General features: G+C 40.7%; 1 protein-coding gene across 3 annotated transcripts in view; it reads left to right on the forward strand.

Moving 5' to 3' along the window:
- Positions 1-27,008, forward strand: part of IL17RB (interleukin 17 receptor B) — an 833,505-nt gene that overhangs the window by 120,924 nt on the left and 685,573 nt on the right. For all 3 annotated transcript variants that reach the window (XM_069643631.1, XM_069643630.1, XM_069643633.1), the window contains exon 2: positions 23,960-23,984. Coding sequence is in view for 1 of the 3 variants with exons in the window: in XM_069643630.1 (XP_069499731.1) it covers positions 23,960-23,984 (25 nt within the window). In the remaining 2 variants the exon portion in view is untranslated. The remainder of the gene's footprint in view (positions 1-23,959; positions 23,985-27,008) is intronic.

Genomic DNA, 27,008 nt, shown 5'->3' on the forward strand with positions numbered 1-27,008 from the left:
AGCTGTGGGGGAAGAATGAAAAGGAAGAAGAGAAAGGGATTGTGAACACACTGAGAGAGAAGATGCGAACCAGGAAAGAACAGCACCTGAAAGGCCTGCCGCGGCAGCGCGGTCAAGCAGGACATCATGGTCGATCTTATCAAAGGCGGCAGAGAGGTCAAGTGAAATTAACGCTCCGACGCCACATTGATCAAGCATCCATATCATGGGACCGTGTGGGACTGGACATTCTGGGTCCTGTGAGAAGCCAAGGGAATCTTAAATATTGCATAGCGTTAGTAGATATGTTGTCTCAATGGGTAGAGACATCTTGTGTACAGAACATATGTATTGGTGATAGGTTTCGTTTTCTGGACGCCATTTTCAAGAGGGAAGGATATCCCTCTATACTGTTTACTGAAAATGGGGTGCAACTAGTGTCTGAACAGATGGAGCCATTTTTTAAGGGGAATGGTATAGATCATTGCACCAGTGCTGTTTATCATCCGGAAACCAATGCTATTGTGGAATGCTTCCATAGGGTCATTAAGGACAGCATACGGGATGCAATTTTGGGAGGGAGAGTTTGGAGGAAGGCTGTTGATGATACAGTAGTAGTTTATAGGTTCACACCACAATCGACCACAGGTGCTCAGAGGGAGAAAGTCCAATACTAGAGTGCCCGCTGTGGCTAGAACGGGCCAACTTGAGCAAGATTAACATTCATACGTTTAGGGAGAAGGTTAAGAGGACACAAGATGGAAATAAAGTTTATTTTGATTTGAGGAAAGCTGCCGAAATAAAGGTTGTCGGTGTGGGAGATTGGGTGCAAAGAGAATGTTCTCCATGAAGGAAGGAGAAATGCAGCTTTAGTGTGGTCTGAACTGGTCAAGGTTGTAGAAAGCTTGCATGGAGCAGTAAAACTGCGGATGGCAGAGTTTAGAATGTGACTTAAGTATGCAGACAGTCTGGAATGAGTAATTCAGGAAGGGTTTTGTTGTGAGAGGAGGTAGGAAGGGAAGAATCAAAGAATGATTGCTCCAAAAGGGAATGTCGCAAACCAAGCTACTTGAGGGAGTATGTGGAGTAAATGTTACAATGGGAATGTACATTTTTGGGATCCACCAAAGGCTATCAATGTGATTGTACGTTTTGGGATCAACTTAACTGTTTTGTGTTTTATGTTTTCTATTTTTTTAGAGTTTTTAGTTTATTTTATTCAACAAACAGGTAAACACCAACACTCTCCACTGTGACAATGTGTTCATCTACATATTCTTTCAAGTGGGCATTACGTCATCATCACTACTGGCTCAATATCTTGACAACCCCCCGACACGATTTGTGCAAGTGCACCAGCTACTGCCGTTTATCATGTCATGTGCCCCATTGGTTCCAATAGTCTGTGGCTATGTGCCGCTACTAGCTGCCGTTCAGGGGTTTCAGGTATCCACAGTGTTGGACATCATCTGTGTCATTGCATTCCATGCTTCTATTCCATCCATCTCCTCATACATTCCTTTCTGCAATGCCCTGTGCCACACTACAGTCTCAGCCAATAACCAGTGTCTTAGGTTTGCCCACCAAGCATATATCCTGGGACCCTGAATTGACTTCCAGGCCATCGCTATCCTTCGTTTTGCTAAGACATAAATCAGGTCCTTCATTTTTGAGAGGTGAGCAGCCTGCATTCCCCCTCTCGGGAACAATCGCAGCAGACAGAACTCCGGGGGCCATCCTTGCATCTGGCTCCCTCCCCACCATCCCCGCTTTTACTCTTTCTGCGGAATTTTTCCAAATGTGTGCACATGTCTGGTCAATAGTTACCCTAATTTCTGGCAATGCTTATTTCTTCTTTTGTTTTAACCATCATTTAAGAAGACTGCACCTAGTTCATACCATGTTGAGTTTTGGGTCACATGGAATGGAGGTGTGTAATATTCTGCTCTATGCAGAACTAGAATGGGGAAGGTGGAATGGGGCAGGAGAGAGAACGCAATGGGGTTGAGAGAATGCGAAGAGGGAGACTGCAAGGTGGAGCCGGTGGGGCGCTTAACGATTACTTAATAACAAGTTTAAGTTGCAGTTGAGTTCAGCCACGTTATTTCAGAGCCCTTCAGTACTTTTCCCCCACATAGGGACTGCCTCATGACAGTAATTTGATGAACCATCAACTGGCCACTTAGCCCCTTACAAAGAACTCTGACTACTTTGTCATGTTTAGCCCAAGAACCTCATGACTCCACCCTCCTTTGGCAACTGCATATAGTTCCATGGGTAAAAGGGATATATGTCTAAGTGGGCTAGCAGAAGAGTGACCTTCTGGAAGTTTGCCCTAATTTGCACTAGTGCCATAGCTGGTCATATAGCACAGTGAGCTAGACGCTCGCCCCTGATATCTGTTCTCAGCCTGCTGTGGTAGGTTTGAATCCCAGCAGGGTGAACTCAGCTTTGAGGCTGGTAAATTGAGTACCATTCTGTGGGATAATAATGTATTCTATTATTTCAGCGCTCTGAGACCTGTGGGTGTGTAGCGCTATATAAGAAATGTAAATACAAAATAATACTGTACCTTTTTAGCAGTGGGGTAAACTTTACCCTGGTGTAAACATGCCTTTTAGCAGTAGGGCAAACTTTACCCTTGTGTAAACATGCATTGGAAATCTAAGTTTTTGACCGAGGGCAAGTTTGACCTAATGCAAAGTTGCTCTTGCAGCAGTGCTACGTTTCTGTAATATGGCCCCAGATGTGCCTCGAATATGCAGCAAATTAAGCAAATGTGCAGTTTTTCTCACTTCATACGCAAATATGAAAATGGAGTAAAACATCAGTAGCTGAGCACAGTTCGCACTTGAACACCTTAACACCACCTCTACGAATGAATGTAAATTGCTTGCCAATCTAACGCCTGATAATGAACACTGTACCAAAATATACAAGGCAATATTGCAGTACCCCCAAAATCAGGACCGCCGGTGGTGTAGCTGTTGTTATATGCAAGTAAAACATGCTTACATTTCAGGGAGGAGCTCAAGACCCTCCTGCTTAAGGAATGGATCCCCCTAACATTTAAATACACGCACCCTCCTCTTTCCACCCAACCTGAAATTCCCCCTATGACTTGTAAAGCTCTCTGTTGCTTCCTGGAGCGAGGTCTGCCCTCAATAAATACCCTAAAAATAAAAGATAACAATAGGTGTAGAAGTGAGAATTCCATTTACTCTTGCAGAATTTCAAAGGCATTTATTTAATATTATCTTACCTAGGAAAAGGGTTTAGAGGAATTTGGTGAAGTGTTTCTTCCTTAAAGGGACTCATTGCAACTGAGCAAAAGCGAACTAAAGCTGAGCTTATCTGAACGTGCTACCTCATCTGCATCACACTTACTGCCCCCACACAGATTGCTGAAATGTTTCAGATGGGTGTTCCTGTGGCGTCTTCACTATTTGACACTTCTCTGATCTTTATCGTAATTTGCATACCAATATTTTCTTGTAGGTGTACTTCAAGGAGGGAAACTCCAGGCAAAGGAAGTAAGGAAGGATGTGTGTGACACACATAATGATAATTGCTTCAATTCTATTGTGACTAATGCAATGACACAGTGACTGCATGCACGAGGTGTTGACATACCTAGAAATGAAATTATTTTGTAAGCTATTCGAAAGCATGTCTGCTCTGGCTGCGTTCCTCTTTTACAATGTTTTACCTGTATCGGAAGCTTGCTTTACTTCCGCCCCCCTCCTAACCTCATCGCGCAGGTGGTATGGACTACATGGCCGAAATTATTTGCTTTTGCTTGGTCTTTTGAATCTCTTTGGCTGTACAGTATCAACTGTTATTTGGAAAAGATGATCAACAGTGCCTTCGTACCCATAGATAGAAGTTGCCAATAGCGTCACAACAAAGAGATTGGCAGTCCAGTTGTATTTAATGTGTGCGCATGTGTCTGCCTTTTGGCAGAGCAGTGCAAATCAATCTCACAGGTTTGTTTGTGAAAAAGGTTGAATCTAACTAAGGGAGATTACAAGGTCGTACCCACTGCCCACCTCCGCTTCTACTTAACAAACCAGAATGCCCTAACCAAAGTTTCAATGATTTACCTGCACCACCTCCTCGCTCTATGAAGAATCGCAACTGCTCCAAATGACTGCCTGGCCCCCCCACCCTAAGAACTATTTACTCTCCTGCTGGGCATTCCAGTCCCTCATCCCTCAGGACAACTTTAAGGTTTTCCTTGACGACCCCAGTCCGAAATCAGGATTACTGGCACCGTTTCGAATTTCAGCCTACTAGCCCATCATGGCACCCTAGCCGCCTAATGTCAGCGTTCACCTTTTTTCCATTCCTCTGTTTTTTCCCCATATAACTTTAATTCAAGTAATCCTCAATTGGCATCATTTTCATTTTCAGCACCAAGAGAATACCTCCCAGACGGTGTAATATCTTCCTCCTAAAGTCGCCTTTATGGCATATAACCTCTCCAAATACCACCTCACACCAGGGACGTCATTTCACCAAAATGCCAGGGGTAGTGGAAGTGGCATCACACGACCCTTGACCTCTGATGACATCACAGGAAGTGATGTAATTTGACCGCACCCCAAAGTGACATCACTGGAAGTGATGGAATACAACCTTTCACCCCTTCTCCAAACAGGAAGTGCCATCACATAGCATTGTTTCTAAGTACACTACGAAAAATATGGTTACAATATCACTGTAAAGTGATGTACATGTATACAAGAATGGATCACTGATGGATCACCATATGTATTATTAATATCAGTGTGTATAGGCCCATATTACCAAATTACTGTGAATGCAAGCAGACGTCCAAGGCCAAATGATAATGATGTGTTATTATATAGCACGCATGCTTAAGTGCTTCATATAGAACAAATATACATACAATATTACCCAACCTGTGTTGGTACTCATTTATCGACCTCAGCAGGATGAAAGGCTGAGTTGACCTTGCCGGGAGTGGAACCTGCAACATGCAGATTACAAACACATTGCAGCAGCGAGCACTGAACCCACTGAGCTATCTTAATGGCTATAGCTATCAGAAAAGCAGCCACTCCGGAAACAAAGCGGCACATGCTGCTGGCACAGCCCAAGGGTAGAAGGGAGACCTCTGGGGTCATAGGTGCAACCCCTTGTGACCCTTAAATGACATCCCTGCCTCTCACCATCCATCTCCCTATGTTTTGACATTTCACTTCCCCTTAATGAAAGCTAGTCTGCTATGATAGACCATATTTATATTTGTTTTTGTGTTTTTTTGCATCACAAAACTTGCTCGCGAGAAGCAGAGGGCTGAGGAAGACTTCAAGGAACCGGAGGGCAGTTTACAAGGAGTCCAGAGTGGTGCTAGAACCGGGGGAAGAGCTACATAAGTCATTCTTAGAAATTGCCTGCAGAGCATGGTTTTCTGTTCTTTCCTGAACTACAGAAGCGTTGGGACGGTCCTGATTGCTGCTGTGATGGTCTTCTTGTATGCTGGGGCATAACATTATAAGGACTGTTTCCTGATTTTTCCCTGCTGGGTAGTTTAGTCTCCAGCCAAGCAATGGTCTGGCACCTAGAAGAGCCTGTACCACCCGAGATGTTTTTTATTTATTACATTTTCTTATTTTATTGTGTATTTGTTTGGCACTTATACAGTAAGTCAATTCTGTTTCAATGCGCCCAAGAAGTGATGATGGGCCAGGTGTACTGTGCGGAGCCTGGCAAAGAGGGCATTACTCCTTTCAAGGTGTGCAATCATGAGAGGCTGCACCATGGCCCGGGGAGTCCTTGTGAGGGAGCAGGGGGGTCTGGTATTACGCGGTCTCGGCTTTCTTATTGATTTGCTGCTGAAAGGGGATGTTGCTGTCAATGATGAACTTGAAGCATTTGGTGGTCGGGGCAAGTTGGAGATTGAATCCGTACAGGTGCATCTAGTTCAGACATCCTTGGATGGTTTCCTGTTAGGGATGTTTGAGTGGCATGAACACCATTTTGGTTGAGTCAGGTTTTAGGTATGCGCTGGTGATTAAAATTAATTGGTGGTTAGGCATTTCTAGAGGTAAGTGAAGTAGTGGGAGAAGTTTACTTTAAGGTTCAGCTCAGTGTCATCCGCGTACTGGTGCTGGGAGATGTTTGGGTTTAATAAGTGATCCCAATGGTTGCATGTATCTATTAAAGATCCTGCAAGAGAGGATTGAGCTCTGTGACACCCAGCAGGTAACCTGGCAGCGGTCAGATCAGAGGGTGCCCATCTGGATAGCATGGTATCTACACAAGGTGATCTAGGAGGAGAACCGTTTGGGAATGCTTCCTAATAACAGGTAATAGCTTTCAGTGTTTCAAACAAAACAACCTCATCTGTGTGAACAAACTCTTGAACTCCCTCTTTACTTCCCTTTTAGCGTTGGGTATAGCAACAGTTTTCTTAACCTCTTGCCAAATCTGCCATGGTTGAACTACCCTCCAGCTCGCTTTTTAATAAGGGGCTGTAACTAGCAAGTTCTCTGACATTCCATGTCAAATCTTGTTTCTTGCACCAAATCACTCTCAACCAGCTATATCAGCACCACCTCAAGATGTCCCTTCTTTAGCTCCAAATCTATCAATGTTGCAAATGGGCCGTATTCTTGCTCCTACCCAAACCATTCCATCTCCACCTCTTTACCAGGGTTGACAATTTTTACATTTATTGGTGTAGAGTGAGCCTTATTGTGCAAATGTTGACCAGGGTGATGCCATGGGAAGTGGCAGCACATGGAGTGCCATCAGAGGGCATGACATCAAATGCACTTACATGTCGGTGACATAATAATTATGCTTATTTTTTTAATGACACTCCATTTTACACCAAACTAAACATTATGGAATAAAGTTTTTAAATGAATCATAACCAGTAGCATTGCGTTCGGTAACCTTCCCTATTGTAATTATTTTAGTCGTCTACACTATTACAAAAGTAAAACAGTTATTTGCAAACTTTTTTGTTCCTCAAGCATTGGGAATAGTCCAGTCGGAACTGCTAAGTCATGTCCCCTGTACATGCAACACAACAACCCCATACTCAATCAGTGAGGTGCAACTTGATTCCCCAGGCTTAAGAAATACACTCTCTCACTTAGGGGGGCATCTAAAATGAAAAGGTGATGGATGGATGTCTTTGAATCAATAACCTGTGTCATTTCATAGGCAGCGTCCTGTACCAATGTTGTGGTAGACAGCACCATCAACACATGGTTAGGGTGGCTGGTGTGCCTGTTCAGAAACACATGTTCTAACGGCTCCTACTGGATTGCTGCTGTTGACAAGACAAAGACTATTTGTCATATGGATGGTCTTGTTCTATAATGATTCTTGTTGCCATTCTTTTTAATTTCAGGTTCTCTTGATCATTCAGCATTTCTTCTATTTCTATTTTTCATTTCTCTCTGTGTTGCTCCATGTTAATTAATGGTAATACCTCACAATGTCCTATAATTGTTTAGATTACCATTTTACAACCCGATACCCTTACGATCAGTGGTAGCAATATCGCATCGCCCCGCGTCTATGAGGGACGCGAGGCGTTCATGTGGTACTTATGAGTAAGAGCAAGAGCTGCGACCACTCGTGCAGTTCTAGGTATGTCCTTCACCAATTTAGGTTTTCTGTGAATAACACCGCACTTAGAGACTTTATAACCAGTGCTTAATTACCTTGCATTTAGCTGCAGAGGGAAAACGCGCAATTGCACGAACGCCATTTATGGCCACCAGCACTTAAGCAACACCGTTTTTCTTCCCTTAGATACCTGCCATACCACAGAGGTAAAGGTTTCAATCTTTTCCATCTTTTGCCACACATTTTGAGCATTTTACTTGTACGAGCCCTTTTTACTCATTCTCACATTTCTCTCTTCCTCCCCTACACTATTTGGTACTCTTCCCATTATTGAAACTTCGACCGGATGGAATGTATTTTCCCTTCTTTATTATTTCCATTAATTATGTTGGTATGTCATACCCCCCTACAATATGTCACTTTTGAAATCCACATTTTGTTATGCATTTGATTGTTTTAACAACAGATTGGCCCTGATGAAGGAAATAGGTTTCCGAAATGCATTGGCATATTTAGTCTGTTTCACTCATGAGCTGTGGCAGCTAGTTCCTTACTAAGAAATTATTGGTGACTGTTTTACTTTAAGACTGTTTTTGATAAATTACCATTTGTGAAAAACAACAGCGACTTTTTTGTTGGAAGACCCGAATCAAGTTTTGATAACACAATTGAATTCTTCTGAACTTTGATTTACTTCACAACCCGTATTGGGTTAAACTGAGAGCGGCCGTGTGACTTGGTTTTTTTACCCGGTCTTTTGCTGCACTTGTTCTATAATGGGACATGCAAGCTAAGAAATTATGATATGGAATGCAGAGAGCAATGATAATAATTATTACAAAGCTGTGCATCCATCACTTTTGGATTTGACTCCTCTTTCCCTTCATATTTCTATCATTCACCAACCAATATGTTTTAAATTATCCTTCTGTAGGTAAACCCATGGAATAGATAATTAGAATATAATTTGTCAAGTATCTCAGATGCTTACTGCACCTTCTGCAGAGATCTCTGTACTAGCCACACGTGTGCATCCTGGATGAGCCATCAAAGCATTGTATACTTCTGAGACTGATAAAAATTAGTAACCTTGAGTAAGTTCATGACCTCTTGTCTGGGAAGCATTAGGGGGAGTGATCAATGGAGCTGTTAGCAGCCATAAGCTTTATGGAAGCTTTCCCCAGTCCCTCAGAGGCATGAGTGTAAGTGTAAAGAAGGTCCTTCTGTATCCCCTCAAGCATTCTGACATCTGTGGATTCTGACACTGGGACTGGACCATAGGAAGAATGGACACCTGGGTACAAGTTCACAGTCATCTTTAATACATGTTCAAAAAGACACACTGGAAGCAAACAGAGCTCCTTCAATCAGCTTGCTTATATAGGTATTTTCAATGATGCCATACTTTCATGCAAATTCAGGATACACATCTGATTGGTTCTCTTAGCAAGAATAAAAGCCCTCCTTATCTTTGATTGGTTGGCTTATCTGTCACTCAATAAGCCCACATGAGTTGATCATTGGAAAGCCCTGGCTGACTGACACATAGACTGATAATCTTATTTGAGGTCCAGCTGGACACAATTACACACCTACTTTAACTCCTGCCAAAAATCAGTCCTTATCTGCTTCTCGAGGTCCTGACAAATATAATTGGCAGCTTATACCGTGCAAAACTCCATAAGCTAATTTTGTTTGCTGCCAGGTATTTCAACTGATCTGTACAAATTGGTAACTACCTTGTCTTTTTCTGATTTACCATCAATCATATCTACTTTCCCTGCCAAAAAGTCTAAATATATCCTTTTAGACATGCTTATGTTATATTAAAATGCTGCCAAAGAATATTCTTTGTCTGCACGAGTCAGGGCTTTCGACACCTGGTCTCACAACGCCATTTTGTATCTGACATTCATTTTAGAAAATATCTCAGTCTGTTCAGCCTCGCTACCAAATGGTAAGCCGTTATTTACTTTTTGAGCATACCTCATTTTCTATCCAGTTTCCAGAATATATGTTCACATATTCATGATGATCAAACAGGGGTCATGTCAAGCGGAACAACATTTTTTAAAATCTAATACATGAGTGTTAGACCGACAACAATTAGAAAAAAGGAGCCCAGAGTGAGAACAAGGAGGCCAAAAACACCAAACAATAAACAATTTTATATCATTTAAAAAAATATACATATTGTCATTTTATTATTATATCACAAATAGATAAAATGCATATTCAAACTGTATATGCCTATACCAGATATTGGCTCATTATGTTACAGATAAAGTACATCAGAATTGAAATGCATTGTACACCATTAGAGCAGACCACCTAGAGGGTCCATCTCGCATATAAAAGAGCAAGGCACCGGGGACCCAGGGTGAGTGAAGGGGATCACTCAAGGAGGGAAAACAGTGTCCACTTGTGTGTCTGCGATATCCTAACAAAGGTCTAGGAGACATGCAATCACACAATGTTTTATAGTATCAATTCAAATAAAGAGAATTACACAGATAATTGAATTGGGATGCCATTTGTTGACTAACCTAGTGTGGAGACTACAGAATATTCTAAAGTCAACACAATACTTGGGGAAAAAATCATGTTGGTAGTTTCAACGGGGTGAAAACGTCTAGCCACATTGTAGTTGATGCCCGTCTACCTCAGGACGATATGCTACCTTGTTGTCAACAGCCTCAAATTGTGGCTGAATTCAATTATAAGCATTTCTTGAAACATAGATAAATAGACAAACCCAAAGTGGGTAGTCGATCCATTTACTGAACCGGACTGGCCAATCCCAGCATCATCTATACAAATCTAGTGACGTGTAAGTCCTACAATATGTAGATCACATTGGATGAGTCTAATCAAGGTTGCTGGAGTAAAGAGACTTGACGGAATCAGAGCAATAGAAAGCCTTAAGTTGATCAAGTTGGTTAAATGGCATAAATCACATAGCTCATGGAGGCAGGGGGATGGCACTGGTAGCACTACTCCACCATTGTCATATCATGCATGCATCAAATGCTCGCATACATAGAAACTCTTTCATCAATACCCATCCAGACGATCCAGATACATATTCATGATGTGCATATAATACCTGAGGCACCCTTCACATCTTGTGTCATTCTGACCCCCCAAAAAATGCCACCCCACATGCACGCTTTACCTTCAAAAAGCACTATAATTCTGATTTTTGCAATATTGGAACCATTCATCAGCCTATCATGTTATCTATACTCAGTTTGAGGGGGGGCCTGGTACCCTTATACGCTCCCCCCCTTTGGTCAGTATTAGAACTCTGTTCAATGCACGACCACTATACCCATTGTCCACCCTCCCCCTTGTTAAGTGTACCTGTACATCCCTGTCTCAGTCACCTCCCTCAGTGTTGTGATTTATCTGAACTTGGGAGGTATCATAAAAATATTTCTACAGAATCAACAGTGACTTCAATCATTTTCTACTCTCTTAATCTAAAACATATATGTATCTCGTTTTGCCAAAAAATCATTGCAACGTTTCTCCCTCTTTGAACTTTTATGCGTGTATCCTCAAAGAATAACTTTATTTGTACCTGTCTGGATCCCACCGCCATTACCCAATTAAATGTAAACATAAAATAAACAAGTGATTTTTTTCTCACACACTACGAGAATCAGGAGAAATCATTCCTTGTTGAAGCCCACCATCCCATTTTTCTCCTGTTCCATCCACATGCAACATTTAGTTCATTTACTCTTTTTCCTTTCTCCCACCCCATGACATTTCCTTGTTTCATGCCTTTTCCACATGCACATTTTAAATTTTGCCCTGTGTCTTCCGTTGACACATCTTCCACCCAATTCATCTCTTTTTCCTTATTCTGCATCCAAGGACCTTCTTTATGATCAGTCCATTTATTTGTATTTGTCCTTTGGGCTGCTTTGCTTAAAGATCACAGGCCCCTTTTCATAGGCCAGTACTTTTGATTTTATTATTCTTTGCCATTTGCCATCATAGAGTACTGGAACTCTCAATCTTCTGATTCAAATTCAGATAGTCAGTGGGGGGGCATTCGATTGTTTCTTGGGAACCAAAGATGGGGGAGTCTTATAGGGACACATTTTTAAAAAAAGTTGCAACTGGCTGGGTCCCTCAAAACCCTTTTCACACTGGGATTTTCTCCCTGCTCGCAGGATCAGTTGCCATGATTCATCTGGTGTGTAGCTATCTGTCGTCCATCTGTAATATAAAACTGAATATGTTTCTTGAAAAATAAGTGTATCTTTATCGTCAGTACTGCCTCCTTAAACACAAACCTTAGACTACTTATGTCCCTAGTTTAAGCATTCCTACCTCCTAAAACAATTTCTACTGCATTTTCTCTTTTTCTAATATAATAGGATGGCTGCTCCTTCTCTCTTTTGAGCATATCTGGGTACCACTTTATACTTAATAAATACTGGCTGATACCTGAATGTGGCTATGACATAAAGCATATGCATCTTTGCCTTTTTCCTGGCATTGCCCTATTTTTCACGGGCCTTCTTTCCAACAATGTTAATAGCAAAGGAAACATTTTCTCTGTGGTTGTCACTCTTCTCCCCACAGATTTGTACAGTCTCCTTCTTTATGATAAAATAATAAACTACAAAACAAACAACATAACAAATTCAAACATTTTTTCAAAAAAAGGATGTGTTTTCTTCAATTGCTCCCCTTCGTTCTTCTTGGTGCATCCATAGCTGAAGAAGTAGATGCTGGTATTGGTTCCTGCCCCCTGTAGAAAACCAAAATAGAGGCAAAATATTTTTTTTTTACATTAGCAGAGCAATCAGTTATGTCCTCAGAGCGGTCCTTTGCTCTTTCCTTTTGATCAAGAAATGTTTACTGAGGTCATTTCTTGACCCTCTCAGCCCACACAAATATAGGCTCACGTTTCTAAAACAAAAAAGAGACATTGGTGCACATTTAACTTCCTTTGAATTTTCCATACGTATTCTGTGTTTAGTCGTTTCTGCTATGGTGAAAATGTTCTCTGTACTTTTAAAGTCCTCCACTAAACACAACAAGAGGTTGAGGGAATAACAATTCCCACTACTAATCGACCCTCATTTAGGTGCGTCACCTTTAGATACAAACACAAAGGGTAGAGGGGCTACCAGCTCTATTTTTGCCAATTGATAACCAGGGAGAAGTCCTCTTCCTAATGGAGTGGGACCGTGGCCATCTTCTTTCTTTATTGTGTTTATTCTGTTCAGACATAAGTAACATTTTCCATTGTCCTACCTACACCAATCTTGCCTACCCATGTTATTGGGAACCCAGCACTGTTCCTATTAAATGCATGCAAGAGTAATATATAGGCATACATCGTTTTGCCTATTTTTTATATTTCCTACATTTGCCAAATGCACATTTTTGGCACGCCACCTTCTATCCAAAGGTCTTCTTATTCTTTTCATTAGATATGGCCATTCCTGTATATCTATGCTATTCTATGCTCACACCTGGTTGTACCCTTCTTGGGAAAATTCTATCTATTTTAAAAAACTGTATCCCTTACACTCTTCTTACTCCTAATAATGATCAATAAGGTTTGCTCACACACTTGCTGTGTCAACTGGTACTTACCTTTTCATTTTCTACTTGTCCACCAACACTTACCTTTGTCATATATAATGTTTCTTCCCATTATATCTACTAAGACCATATTGACATTCCTCCCGTGCTCAAAAATGACAATAATTTTCATCTGTAAAACATAAATCAACATCATCAGATACATACACTGTTTTTTATTTACTCTCATATGTTCTTTGGTATAGTTCTATTACAAATTCCCTCATACTGTCAGATCAATCTTGGCCATACATACCGCTTTGGCCTTTCATTAATCATATTTTCTTTTCTTCAAAATACACTACACTAATCAATTATAACCAGCACCATCAATTGTGGTCATTATTTGCAAATCTGGATATCTTATCCAGACCTTCCTTCATCACCCTTGTCTCACAATGTTACTCTTTGTTCTTTTATTTGCACCTTCTATCAACTTGTGCTTTTTAGTGCTTTAATATCCATTAATTAATTATTTATTGATCTATTTCACTCCCTAAATCATCGCCAATCTTTTCATTTTGAACTTCTGCGCTTTTATCCTTATCTGTTTATGATCACTTTACATTAATTAGTCTAATTGCAATGCAAACCTCTCCCTTTTTACATATTTATAATCCCTTACATATGTGTACCTTTTTATTTTGTTCCTGTATTCCTTTCAATAGACTCACGTCATGAGGGCCTATGGGGCCCTGCTGCATCATTGCCATACGCTATAAGATTTCCCCTTCCTTCTATTTTTATCCAGTATGTTATGCTCCTAAAAAACACCACTTCATCATCTGTTGAGTCCTCTCTAAATATTTCGTCATCAGTGATATCAGTCAACCTAGACCCTTCTTTGCAAACTATCATGTTCTCCATAGTCTACCCTCATCATCCATTCCTTCAAGCATTGCCATTTTCCCTCGTAATATGGCTGCATCTAATTCTTCAGGGATTACCTGTTCCCCCTCTTTGTCCTTAGGTATCTGTGATTTTGTAAACAAATTCATTAGGTATTCTCACCATCTTCTCCACTAGGCCAGATAGCCATGTTAATAGAATGCTCACCCCATAAATAGAAAAACCTCCAAATCAACTGGAACATCTCGCAGAGCCACTTGCTCTGTGAGTGACAGTATAAATTCACCACATTTAAATAGTGTATTCCAAGAGCGGAACACACTATCCCCTGTTCAATAAATAAAATATCATTTTAAGATTTGTCATTAAATCCCTTCCCAAAATATTGACTGGTGACTGTCGCAAATATAACAAAGGATCAGTCATGTCACACTCTACTACAGAGATTGGTAATTCATCAACAAAAGGAAGTCAACACGTAGCTCCAAAGAACCCTTAATCATTTATGACAATTCCCACCATTGGATATTTGTCCTCCTTTGTTCATGGATGTGCAGTGCCAGTGTCTACTAATAAAGCAAAGGTTTTGCCTCCTAACATCACATTAACCCTTGGCTCCTCTTGGGGGTCTAAAAATTCTGAACACATCAAGTCGGCCTGTGAGCTGTCCTATTCTGGCTGCATGTATACCCCTGTTCCCGTGAAAGGATTTCCTCCTGCCACAGTGGCACCACCTATTGTGGGTGTCAATATCTGTCCTGTGTTTGAATATCACTAAATCTGCATGGGGGCTCGTTACAACTGCCCCTGTAGTAAATTAATTTGAACTTGCTTTAGCTGCTGTACCTGTTGCACTCTCAGCGCTTGTGTCTGATACAATGTCTGATCCTGGGCGAACCCTTCCCTAGCTTGTGAGGTAATGCTGGAGGATAAGCTGTCCCCCTCTTGAGAATTGCCCATTTTATACATTTCCTTGACCCCCACATGTGCGCACAATGTGCCCTGTCATTCCACACATCCAACATATATGAGGGTTTCGTCTAATTAGCCCTCCTTGGTTAAATCCTTCTTGCACATTCTAATTCTAATTTTGCCCATTCTGAAACACACTTTGAGTGCTTTGAAATCCACCCTTCCTCTGTAACCCATGCCTCTATTTTTTGGTCTAAACCCTTATCCTCCTTAATCCATCGGGCGCTGATTATTTGTCTGTGATGTACCTACTGTTTGCTGTATTCCTAGCCCTTCTCTGCCTTGTCAATACCCCCCTTCTATGGCATATTCTGACAATGTTTTTCTGAACCAACTTGGCTTCCTCAATGTTCCTAGCAATGGCTTTCTTCTTATTCTTCTCCTGTAACACCTGGCAATGATGTACTATAGTCAACTGTATCTCAGGTCATAGTTTTGTTTCATTTCCACTTGCTTCTTAAGTTGCCTCTGTACCTGCCCAGGCAATCCCTGACATAAAATGTGTTAAAATACTGCCACTGTTTTTCCCCACAGCTCACGCACTTCAAGAGTTCAGTGCACCTAAATGTACGCAAGCGGACCTTCATCCTCTTTTATTTAGTCTTCAAAAAATCTAACTTCTTTTATATCATATTTTAGCAATGTCCCTAACTGGTATTCCTAATATAAAGTGAAAGCATCCTGAATGTATGTGTGTGTGTGTTCTTATTGCAGTATTGAATTCCTTCCTCTGACTACTTATGTGTATTTTTGTGTGCATTGAGCCTGCAATCCATTCATTGCCTGTACTTCCGCAAGATCATGTGTGCATGTGTGTGCCTGCACATGTGCATGTGTGCATGTGTGCATGTCACTCCCCCTCTCCTTATAATTATATCATGAAAGAGATTCTAAACTTAATCATCTCTATTTTTCCCCAATAAATCAATCCATCACATATAATAATAATCCATGCTATGCTTCAATAATTGTGCCAAGCCTCCTTCATTCTTTGGCCGTGTCCAGTCCTGCTTGTACTTATTCAAAAATACACTTTATTCAAACAAAGGTTTACACAAACCTAAATAATGCACTCCTTATTCTTGAAAATCATATCAATCAAGGTGTGTGCGCTATAGAAAATGCTCTTTACCCTAATATTTTCTCAATACAACTGTTTAAATATATCATGCCCTTTGTCCATATCATGTGTAACCTTAGCCCGGTGCGCTTTGCGAGCAGTTCCCCTCATTAACCACTGCTTCCTCATTCTAAATACACATTATTGCATCAATACATGCTTTTCCAATATTTTAACCCAAAAGGTGTTTTTTTCATTTTTTCTTGCTATTTCCCATATATATTCACAGTGCTTAGTTTAATGTAATTCATTATTGCATTGATATACTATTTACTGTAATTTGCACTCATAATTACATTTCTATTTTCTGCGACACTCTTTCACAATTGTGTGATTTTAAACACATCCTTCATCATTTTTCTTTTTTCTTCAAATGCCTCTATATAGTATGGTCATACTGTTGCAGTGGGGTAAACACTGCCCCCCCCTTGAAGCCTTGGTGCACATGCCTAAATCGGCATGTATAACATCCCCATGATTCTACATTGCATTGTGGTGCATATCCTGTCTCTTCTCTCTCTGTCCTTGATTAACAATGTTCTCACTGTTCTAACCACCCACAGCACACCTCTGTGCCTTTCATTTGCAATCTGTCTTTCTTGTTATAGTGCACTGAAAACCTTTTAGTGAAGACAACTTTCCTCCCTCCTTCATCCGTGCACTATACTCTGTCAAAAATGTCCCATCAATCACCAACAAGAAACAGCTACTTGCCCAGCATAAAATGAACAAATCAGGGGTGATCCAGTGTGTGCCCAACAGAGAAGCATCCAACACCAACCCCAGAAAAAAAACAACCAACCCCCTAAAAATAGGAAGTGACCTGTGTGACCCTGAACAGTGACTCAATGGGGTCTCCCCAGCTCACATTTGTATAATAATTTGGAGCAGCCTCCCATTCAAAACAGTATATTTAGAATAAAGTTCAACCACATAGTTTTCCTGTCCAAAATCAAAATTTCTTCAAAATATACACAACCAGGGGTTTAATTACCCCACAATATAGGAATCCAATCCAGTGCTTCTCTCAGCATCTGGCTTCAATAACCATGCACTAATGCTATGAAAAAATTGTGTTTCTCAAAACTTACTAATTTGTCAATTACACTGCGTGTGTCAACCAAATCAACCCATAAATGAGCATCCCTACTCCAGAACACATAAATCATATATATATGTCATAAAAAATCCCAAAAAAGAACACATTCATTTAATGGGTTTTGGTTCAACTCCTTATTTCGTTAAGAGTCAGGGATAGCCCCGGCTCACTTTCGGCTCAGTATCCACAAGAAAATGCATTTTCAAAACTACACAGATGAACCATTAAACATATTTCTTGCATACTTAAACACATATCAGATTTGATCTTACTAATTGTCACTGTTTTCAATCATCTGTTCATATGTATTTCTTTTCTTCCTGTTTTCAATGTGAATACACATACAAATGTTTTCCTAATTTGCCCACAGCTTCGCTAAATATAATTGTCAACAGCATATTGCTGCTTCTCTGTGCAGGCTGGTTCAACTGCATTAACTCACAGGACTATACTTGTTTTTAACTGTAAAACAGCTCTGTTTTTTCCTGCAACCGTTCATTCTTTTTGGCTCAGCTGGCTTTATCTCGAGCCTTGAACAAGAGCTTTAGCTACTCTCAGCAGAGTGGTTTTAAACATAAATCTTCATTGTGCACTGCCAGCGCTAGCCATTTTTCTCTGCTGTGCACCGCACATCCCGTACAAGATTGCTTATATCTCTGTGTTGTTTCACTTTTAAAACATGTCATATATCACATTCCCTTCACTTTCTCAAGGAGGAAGGGAATCTAGTGTCGGATCTTGCCTTAAAAACAAATTTTAAGGACTTTTTCCTGTTTTAACTACACAGTTGTAATCAGCAAAATATTCCCTCATGTGCAATTTCCCTTTTGTCTTCTTTTCTATGATGTGCTTGGTGGCTTTCTACCGTGCAAGGCTTTTTCGCTTCCTAAGGCTGTTATTTCTATAAGTATACAAACATTAACCCCCTAGCTACCTACCTGAAGTCACCCACCTGAAGGGTGCAAAGTAGTCCCAATTTTGACTTCATTTTTCTTTCGTTTTACCAGCAGTCTTAAAACATCTCAAAACAACAAATGTGAGCTCGCCCGTCAATGGCTTGCTCAAACCTCTTCCTTTTTCACTGCTCTCTGCCTATCTCTGGGTTGGTGCAAATCACCTTCTCCAAATAAATAATATAATTTCTTGATTTTGTCTCAACGTTTTACAACTCATTATTTCTCTTCGACACCTTAATTTAAAACAGACACACTAACAGACAGACAGACTAGTTGACTCTTTTACATTTAAACCTCAGTGCTTTTTTCTTATCTCTGCCCCTAAATTTACCACAATAGGTGTTTAAGTTGTTATCTTATAGGGATCTATCCTCTGTATAGCCTAGATTACTTCGACTGAAATGTACAACGACTTATTCTGAAAGCCCCTTGGACCAGGACTCTCCGGGCCTCTTATCTCCTTATCTCTTATCTATATACACAAAAACACCACTCATTATCTTTTCTACACTATTTTCTAGGTCCCCTGTTACTTTTTAAACCACTGATTACTTTTGTTAACTGCTGATTACTTACTGATTACTTTTTAAACAACCCCAATACTTTTCCCTTTATACATAACATGTCTTATTATTATTTCTTCCCTTGCCTCTGTGCCCCACAATACATACCACAATCCATAGATGTCAAAGTGCGCCATGCTGACAGCCACGGGAAGCCCTCCCCTGACAAATGAGAGCACACTAGAGATCCAATTACCCTGTCATTTCTCCTGGGGCTCTCCCCATCTCTGTCAGCATGTCAGCATAAGCCTGGGTTCTTGACCCTGAAAGATTTGTAGGGTCCCTTTGTACAGTCGCCATGTGTAAAGAATGTCCTTCTGCATCCCCTCAAGCATTCTGACATCTGTGGATTCAACACTGGGTCTGGACCAAAGGAAGAACGGACGCCTGGGTACATGTTCACAGTCATCTTTAATACGTGTTCAAAAAGACACACTGGAAGCACACAGACCTACTGCAATCAGCGTGCTTATATATGTCTTTTCAATGATGCAATACGTTCATGCAAAATCAGGATACATATCTGATTGGTTCTCTTAGACAGAATAAAAGCCCTCCTTATCTTTGATTGGTTGGCCTATCTGTCACTCATAAAGTGCACATGAGTTTATCTTTGGCAAGCCCTGTCTGACTGACTCATAGACTAAAAAGCTTATTTTAGGCCCATCTGGACACAATTACACATCCTTTAACTACTGCCAAAACCAGTCCTTATCTGCTTCTCGAGGTTCTGCCAAATTTAATTAGCAGCTTATACCATGGAAAACTTCAATAATCTCATTTTGTTTGCTGCCAGGTATTTCAGCTGATCTATACTTATTGATAACTACCTTGCCTTTATCTGATTTACCATCAATCATGTCTACTTTCCCTGACAAAAATTCTAAATATATCCTTCCAGACGTGCTTATCCTATATTAAAATGCTTCCAAAGAATATTTATTATCTGCATGAGTCAGGGATTTGCACACCTGGTCTCATGACGCCATTTTGTATCTGGCATCCATTTAAGAAAATATCTCTGTCTGTTCAGCCTTGCTACCAAACTTTTGAACATAATTCATTTTCCTGAATATATTTTTACAAATTCATGATGTGCATATAATACCGAGGCACCCCTCATTTCCTGGGTCATTCTCACCCCCAAAAAAACATATTGCCCCACATGCACTCTTATCTTCAAAAAGCACTATCATTCTGGTTTTTGCAATACTGGAACCATTGATCAGCCTATCATGTATCTATACTCAGGTTAAGTAGGGGCAGGGGCCCTGTACCCTTATACACTAGCAAAAGTGTCACTCACATATACTGGGTGGTGGGAAAAAGTACACTGTTTTTCTGATTCGTAGTCAGGGAATAGTTCAAGTAGTATTCTGTGCATAGGTATCAACTTCTTAAGGTTTTGTGTTGGGGGCCCATTCTTAAGGCACAACATTTCACTGAACCAGAAGTGACATCAAAGGAAGGGAGAAACTGCCCCCAAAATTGTGGAGGGGTGGCTGAGCTTCAAATGTGTTCCTTTTTTAGACTAGACAAAATAATGCTCTCTGGTCCTCCATTCTGTCAGTCCCATATAACCCAATATTGTAAAGGAAAGGGCAGTAAGGACGAACCGATTGAACGTGCTGCCTATTTACACTCTTGTATCAGAAAATGTAGAAAAAGCCTTCATTTTGTATTGGGTGAGGGTAAAGATGTTTTGCAAGATCTGGCTTTCAGTTCATGTACTATATTATTGTGCATCATGTGTAGCTTGATTTTCCTCTTGTAAATGCTGGTCTGCATGTACCAGTGTGTGAAGTGTTGGGAGCCTTAAAGCCAGGACTGGCTGAGAATCTTACAATGGACATGCGCCAACTCAAGATTTCACCCTTTTGGGTTTTACACTAGTGGTAAAGACACCTACCCTAAGGCATTAATTGCTACAGTTGTACAATTTGGTTTGCATGATATGATTACAGGATGGATTCCCTCCGAAAATACAAAATGTTCAGCAAAATAAAGAAATCAACAAGTGACGGTGGTTGTCAGTATAAGAAGATGGTTTAACTTGGTGCTGTGTGTATTTCCCAGAGGCTGTAATACTAAGTTAGCAAGACTCATTTTAGTAAGAGAATACAGGATAGCAGAGATGATACCTTTTTATATAGATGTAAACAGGTGCTCCTGAGCAAATAACAGTATGCTCAGATAGGGAGAATTTCACACTGAGGTGTAAATGGTCCTACATCCAGCTCCTGACAGCTCAGGCATTTGCTACTTTGTCAGGACCATGCATCAGTACTGCAGTTGTATATGACAGGTGTGTGTTTCACATGAAAGACAATGTTGTTATACAAGCATTCCGAAACAAGCCTCTTCCACCTTCATTATACCCGAGTGCCCCTCCTGTATTACCTATTTACCATTGCCACCACACTCTCATTATCCAACAGAAATGTCCCCCTCTTTTCCCACCACTAATCATCCCACAAACACTTGGCTGCCTGCCCTGGAAAGAATTCCCAAAAAGGCTACGCTTTGTCCCTGTCTTTTTCTAAATCCCGGGCATTGTTCAGCAAAACATGCAGTCCCAGTACAGGCCTAAACCGAAGGCCTCAGTTGTTTTTGTAAGGATTCCCACATTCCATAGAACTGATTCTGAATGCACCCACATAGAGACGCCATTGAAAGCCTTCAGGAATTTCAACCATAAATCCAGGTCCCGTCTCAGCCTAGCCTACACACATACTGTATTGTGTAGCTTCTTAAGATCTACCAACGACATACCTAACATTTGGCAAAATGCTCTCCCTAATGACTCAACTTTACAAGTGAAATTGAGGTGCCCCAATAACTCATGGACTTCACGCTTCCTGGCCACATAATCTCTCAACCTTAAACACTGTCAATCTAGACCCCATAGCCACTGAGTCAGCTTAATCCTTAGGAACATCAACAGCATGGAAACCCTTCTGTCTTTTGCAAAACTAGCAGTAGGTCCCCTGCCAACTTCTGAAATGCCCCCCCGAAGATGAGCGCATACATCACACACCTCACCTCCCCCCACCAACAACATTTTGCCCAAATAATGGACTTCTCCATGTATACCTAGAAGTAACTATGATTATCAAGCAGGTGGAAATCATCTGGGTGCACTGGCAACAATGTCAACACTGACTTGATGTTGTATTTATCAATTTGTGCCCTTCTTCGGTACCACCTCATCAACTTCATAGCCTCGTCAGAGCTCGAGGAGATCACCAGATAGTCTTTCAGAGAAATTTATGGTATTTCACTATCCCTCTCTTCAGGCCATGACAGGTGAGTAATTAACCAAAATCCCCCTCTTCTTTTTAGGCACAATGCCCGTTGTGGAAACCATCAAATTCTCTAATGACACCCACGCCAAAGGGCCCATCATCTGACATCCCCTCACTTTTCATATGTCCACCCCACCAGCTTTCAGAGATCATCCACCAACTCCAAATTCTCAGCCCTCTGCCACCCTTTACACCACCATAGCAAATCCAAAGAGCAGCCTCAAAACCCCTTCTCAACAAACAGGCACTGTCCGGGTAGTGATCCAGTTAATCCCAACAGTTTCCTACCACCTTTTCTATCTCTAACTGCTCCCAGATCTCTTGCACTGACTTTGCAAGGCAATACTTAACTTCACATGCCAGTGATGCAGAATCCTTTGATTTTCTCAGATCTGTGAATAATCCTAAATAAATCACATTTTGTGTGACTAAGGGGCCGATATAATAGTTTGCTCAACCCCGATCCTTCCTATTATTGGCTCTTACCTCTTAAACTTGTCCTCTTCCCCATCCTCTCACCATTCAGGTTCTTGTCTTGACCTTTTCTTTTCAGCACTCCCCTCTCTTGGGACCATCGATGCATATTCTGTTTACTCTTCTGATCACCTTTTACTTTCATTCTCCTTTCCCTCTCTTCCGCCTCCTGCTCCCTTTATTCCATCCAATTCTTTCTCTCATTGGAACCTTTGTTCTTTTGATTCCCCTACGTTTCTTTCTTCCCTTCCTTCCCTTTCATCCTCTCTTCAACCCTCTCTTCCTCTCTTCCCCATCTCATCTTTCTCTTACTTTTCTCCTGAGGAGGCTGTCAATTTTCTTCAGTCTTCTCTTGTGTCTACTCTTGACCATAACCATTACTTCTATCACAATTTGCCATGAGTTCCGCACAACCAAACTGGTCTGCAATAACCAGGCCTAGCCCTGCTCCCATCATGAAGTACAAAGCCAGCTGTACACCTTCAAACGACAATGCTTTGCTGATTTAAAGAATAATGGGATACATAAGGATTCTCAACTTCAAATCTGTTTTGAAGCAATGCACCATTATCTCATGAAGGAATTGTTTTTTAAAGAACTATAACATGCTAACTTCCTGATGTTAGTTTCAGATTTGTCATTTCCATCACCTTGTTGTCCTGCCCGTTTGCCTGGTGCAATGTCTGCTTGGACAGGCATCATTTGAAATGTATATACTAAAAGCACAGTGTTTCTCTTTCATTACTTGCTACCTATGGCATCCAAGAACCTTTGGAACAAAATGTTGTGGACTACAGTTTTATCAACTAACTAATTTAGAGTTAGCTTGTCCTTGGAGCGCTGCTAAAATAGCCCCTGAATAATAGCTGCTGGTAAGCCAATCTATGTACAGCGATTTTGTGTTCTCAGACTGAGGGTTTCTCAGAGAATTGTCTGTTATTTACAGTGCTTCCACGTTCTCGCTTCTCTACTCTTTCACCACCTGTGTATGGTCTACAAAGCCCGCACAATGATACACCTGTGCCCGCTTACTTCTTTTTGTTAAAACTCGACTGCATAGTATTTTAGACGCATATCCTCTAATGCCATGGCTTTACATCTGTCATGTAACTGTTGGTTCTCAGCTCAGACTAGGCAATGTTTAATGCATATGTGTATCTTTCTGAATGTGTCCAGGTGTGTTTCAATAATTGAATGTATTGAAAATATTGGTGTATTCTGGTGTACCTTTGTGGTGAACTAATAAAGCGACTGATGAAGGCAGGTTTCACTAAATGCTGTGCTAGGACAATACATGCATTATATGTTGGTCCTTAGTAAGGCTGCTGTTGATAACAAGCAGTGGCGTATAAACTGATAAACGAGTACCGTTCTTTAAAATATTAACATTTCTAACGCTCTGTTTCTTTCTTTTGTTGCAGTCCCTGAACTGTACTCTTTATGAAGGTATGTATATATATATATATAAAAGTGTCATTTCTCCTTTCTCCACCACGTGCCAATTAGATGTTTGCTTCATAGCAATGCCATCCAAAATTATTATTACTGTATAAACAATGAAGAGGTGAAGACAATCTTGATCATGTGATGCCAGGGGTAATACCGCCGGGATACCGCCAGGGCAAAATGCGTTACCGCTACTCAGTCCGGCGCTATTTGCATTGGGTGTTGTCATTAAATTACAAAGCTGGCAATCAATGATGGAAGAATATGCTTGAGCCAACGATGCTTGACCACCAGAAATCATAGGGACGCAGCCAACGCTGGACATGTTTCAGCCATGGTAGGGCTTGTGAGTGAAGTGTGGGTTGATAACCATAGGATTGCTTGTGCAGATGGGGTCTGGCCTATTACATCAAGAAGGACTTCTACATTTAGGGGGCAGCGACAAGAATGATTTGAATAAGGCCGATAGCCTACTGTGATAACACGGGCCATGTAGCGATGCAATAGAATGCCATTCAAAAGAATTTGCATTGTTGACTGAAGTATTTTCATACATCACTTTGTGTACTCGTCGTATTGTATGGCCTTGAGGGGCATGATGTGACCTGCACTGTGCTACTAAATGACTTCTTTATAGTAACCAGCTGAATGAAACCAGAACATATTTTCATCATGTATGCACATCTCTGCAGGGCTCATGCTCTAATTCCACAGAAAGTAAAATAGGTTCTTAATGCAGGTGTAGCTATATTACACCTCTGTTAACACCCTGTATTACACTGCAGAGATTATTTTCCGTTTTTAGAGGCAGAGTGGTCCATCAAACAGGAGTACCATTTCCTCCTAATCTTCCTGCTCCAACTCCAAAAACCGAATCGTTTTGCGCAAGAATGTTCATTTTCATGCTTGTGCTGGTGTAAAATCAATGCATTACTATGGAATCCTCCTGTTTCTAGCAACTGGTAAAAACAGATGGGTTCCATAGGAGTCCATTGTTAATTCAGCTGCCATGCATAAATGGCAGGCAGCATATACACTTTTTGCAATACTACTTTGTGAAAAAGTAAGTATATCAACGATTGTGCCTGTGTATACACCCTTTTTTCCACTTTCTAGTGCAAATGACTACATTTGCATTGTGGAGACCTGTTTCCAAATATAGCTGGCTCGCTCTGTGAAAATTTTACAATGTGGTACATTATCTTTGGTTTTAATGACATTTAAAATAAAATGCCAGAAATTGTGCAACATGCCCACAATAGATGCTCATCTAATATATTTACATAGTTGCTCACATTGATAACGTATTTCTGAGATGTCTTAGATGTGTGCAAATCAAAATAAAACCTGGACCTGATGCTTAGAGAGAAATAGATGTAGTAACCCGGAAGTGACGGAGCGGGATGGGACGCGAAGGCTGAAGCTCATCAGCTTGTGGAGATGGGACTCCTCTACTTTCTAGTTGTGTTCTAGGCTATTGTACATGAATCTAATTAATTATTTGTCTTGCTTCAAGATATATATAGTTCTGTAAATACAAGATTAAACAATTTAGTCATACTGGATAGATCAACGATTGGTCTTCAGCGCCTTTTAAATAAACTTGGGGAATATGCCACCGTAAACGGGTTTTCAATCAGCCCTCTGAAATCCAAGATACTTATATTTAAACATCCGAAGAAGAAAATAGGTTACGGAAACTGGGTTTTGGATGGTAAAGCAGTCCCCCGCGTCAAAGATCTCACCTATCTGGGCTACGAAATCTTTGCCTCTCCCGCTATCTACAAGGTGAACACAGCAATCTTGGAAAAAGCCAAAAAGATAATTCCTCAAATAAAAAAACTGAATGTAAAATTTTGTAAATTTTCTATTCTCCCACTTATTAAGTTCTACATGGCCAAAGCAGTTCCAGTCCTTCTCTATGGCCTGGAAGCAAATCCCTTGCTATGGCACACTAATTGGAACAAATTAGAGGGTCTTTTGTGGAAAGAATATTTGGGTCTTCCAATGTGCACCCCTCTGGTGAGCCTATGCTTCGAACTTGGTCTAGTTTCTCTTGGATGTCGAGCAGACTGGAAAATTATTTCATTATTCTGTGAAATAACAATCGCAAGCAAAACCTCTCTCTACTCCGACGTGAATTAACATCTCAAAAACTCAAGATCCCAGTTACTTCTTGGTTTAGAGAAGAAAGTCAGAGGCATCCTGCTTAGACTCGACATGACATTAGAAACTCTAATATCCAATCCCTTGAAAGTGAAAAAGACCCTAGAAATAAGTGATTGGATCGACACCATTGACTGAGTGAGGAATCTCCATCCCCCTACCTTCAAGTTCCTCGCTACCTTCAAGTTTCCAGACAAGGGAATAAGAAATAACTTCTTAAGACTCAGGCTATATCTAGCCCACACTCGGGAAAATTTGGCCAGAAGAAACTTGGGGGACCAATCAAAAAAACTCTGTAGACAATGCGACTCTCCAAGCCAACAATCCCTAAAACACCTTCTATTGGACTGCGAAGGAACTTGGGAAACAAGACTGCTGTTGCTTAGGAGATTTGTGGATAAGGAAGAGAGTCTAACATCAGAGTTTTTCTGGGACAGGCTGATTGCCGGCAAGGAGAACATGTTGACGGCAACAATAGTAGAAGTCATGGAAAAATGCTCTTTTCTATCATAAAGGAAATCATTCGCCCCCGGAAAGAGCGTTGCCATCATGTGATTGGTCCCCTGTGTTGCCCCTGGGTTCTTCTTGTATTCCTTTTTTTGTTTTGTTTATATTTATCCATTTTCTCTTGCATTCTTCTTCCTTCTGCCTGCCCACTGTAGTTTTATTTTTATTTTATTTTATTGAGCTCAACTGTGAAAAACTTATTTTTATTTTTGTAAAGGTTTTTCTTTTTAAAAACCAAAACAAATAAATAATAATAAAAAAAGGATTAAACAATTTGCATAGAAAGCAACATTAATATTTTGTATATATAAGAAACAAACCAACTGCCTTCACTGTTTTCAAGCTGTATTC

Source organism: Ambystoma mexicanum, chromosome 2p (assembly GCF_040938575.1).
Source record: "Ambystoma mexicanum isolate Mex_15411 chromosome 2p, UKY_AmexF1_1, whole genome shotgun sequence".
NCBI lineage: Eukaryota > Metazoa > Chordata > Amphibia > Caudata > Ambystomatidae > Ambystoma > Ambystoma mexicanum.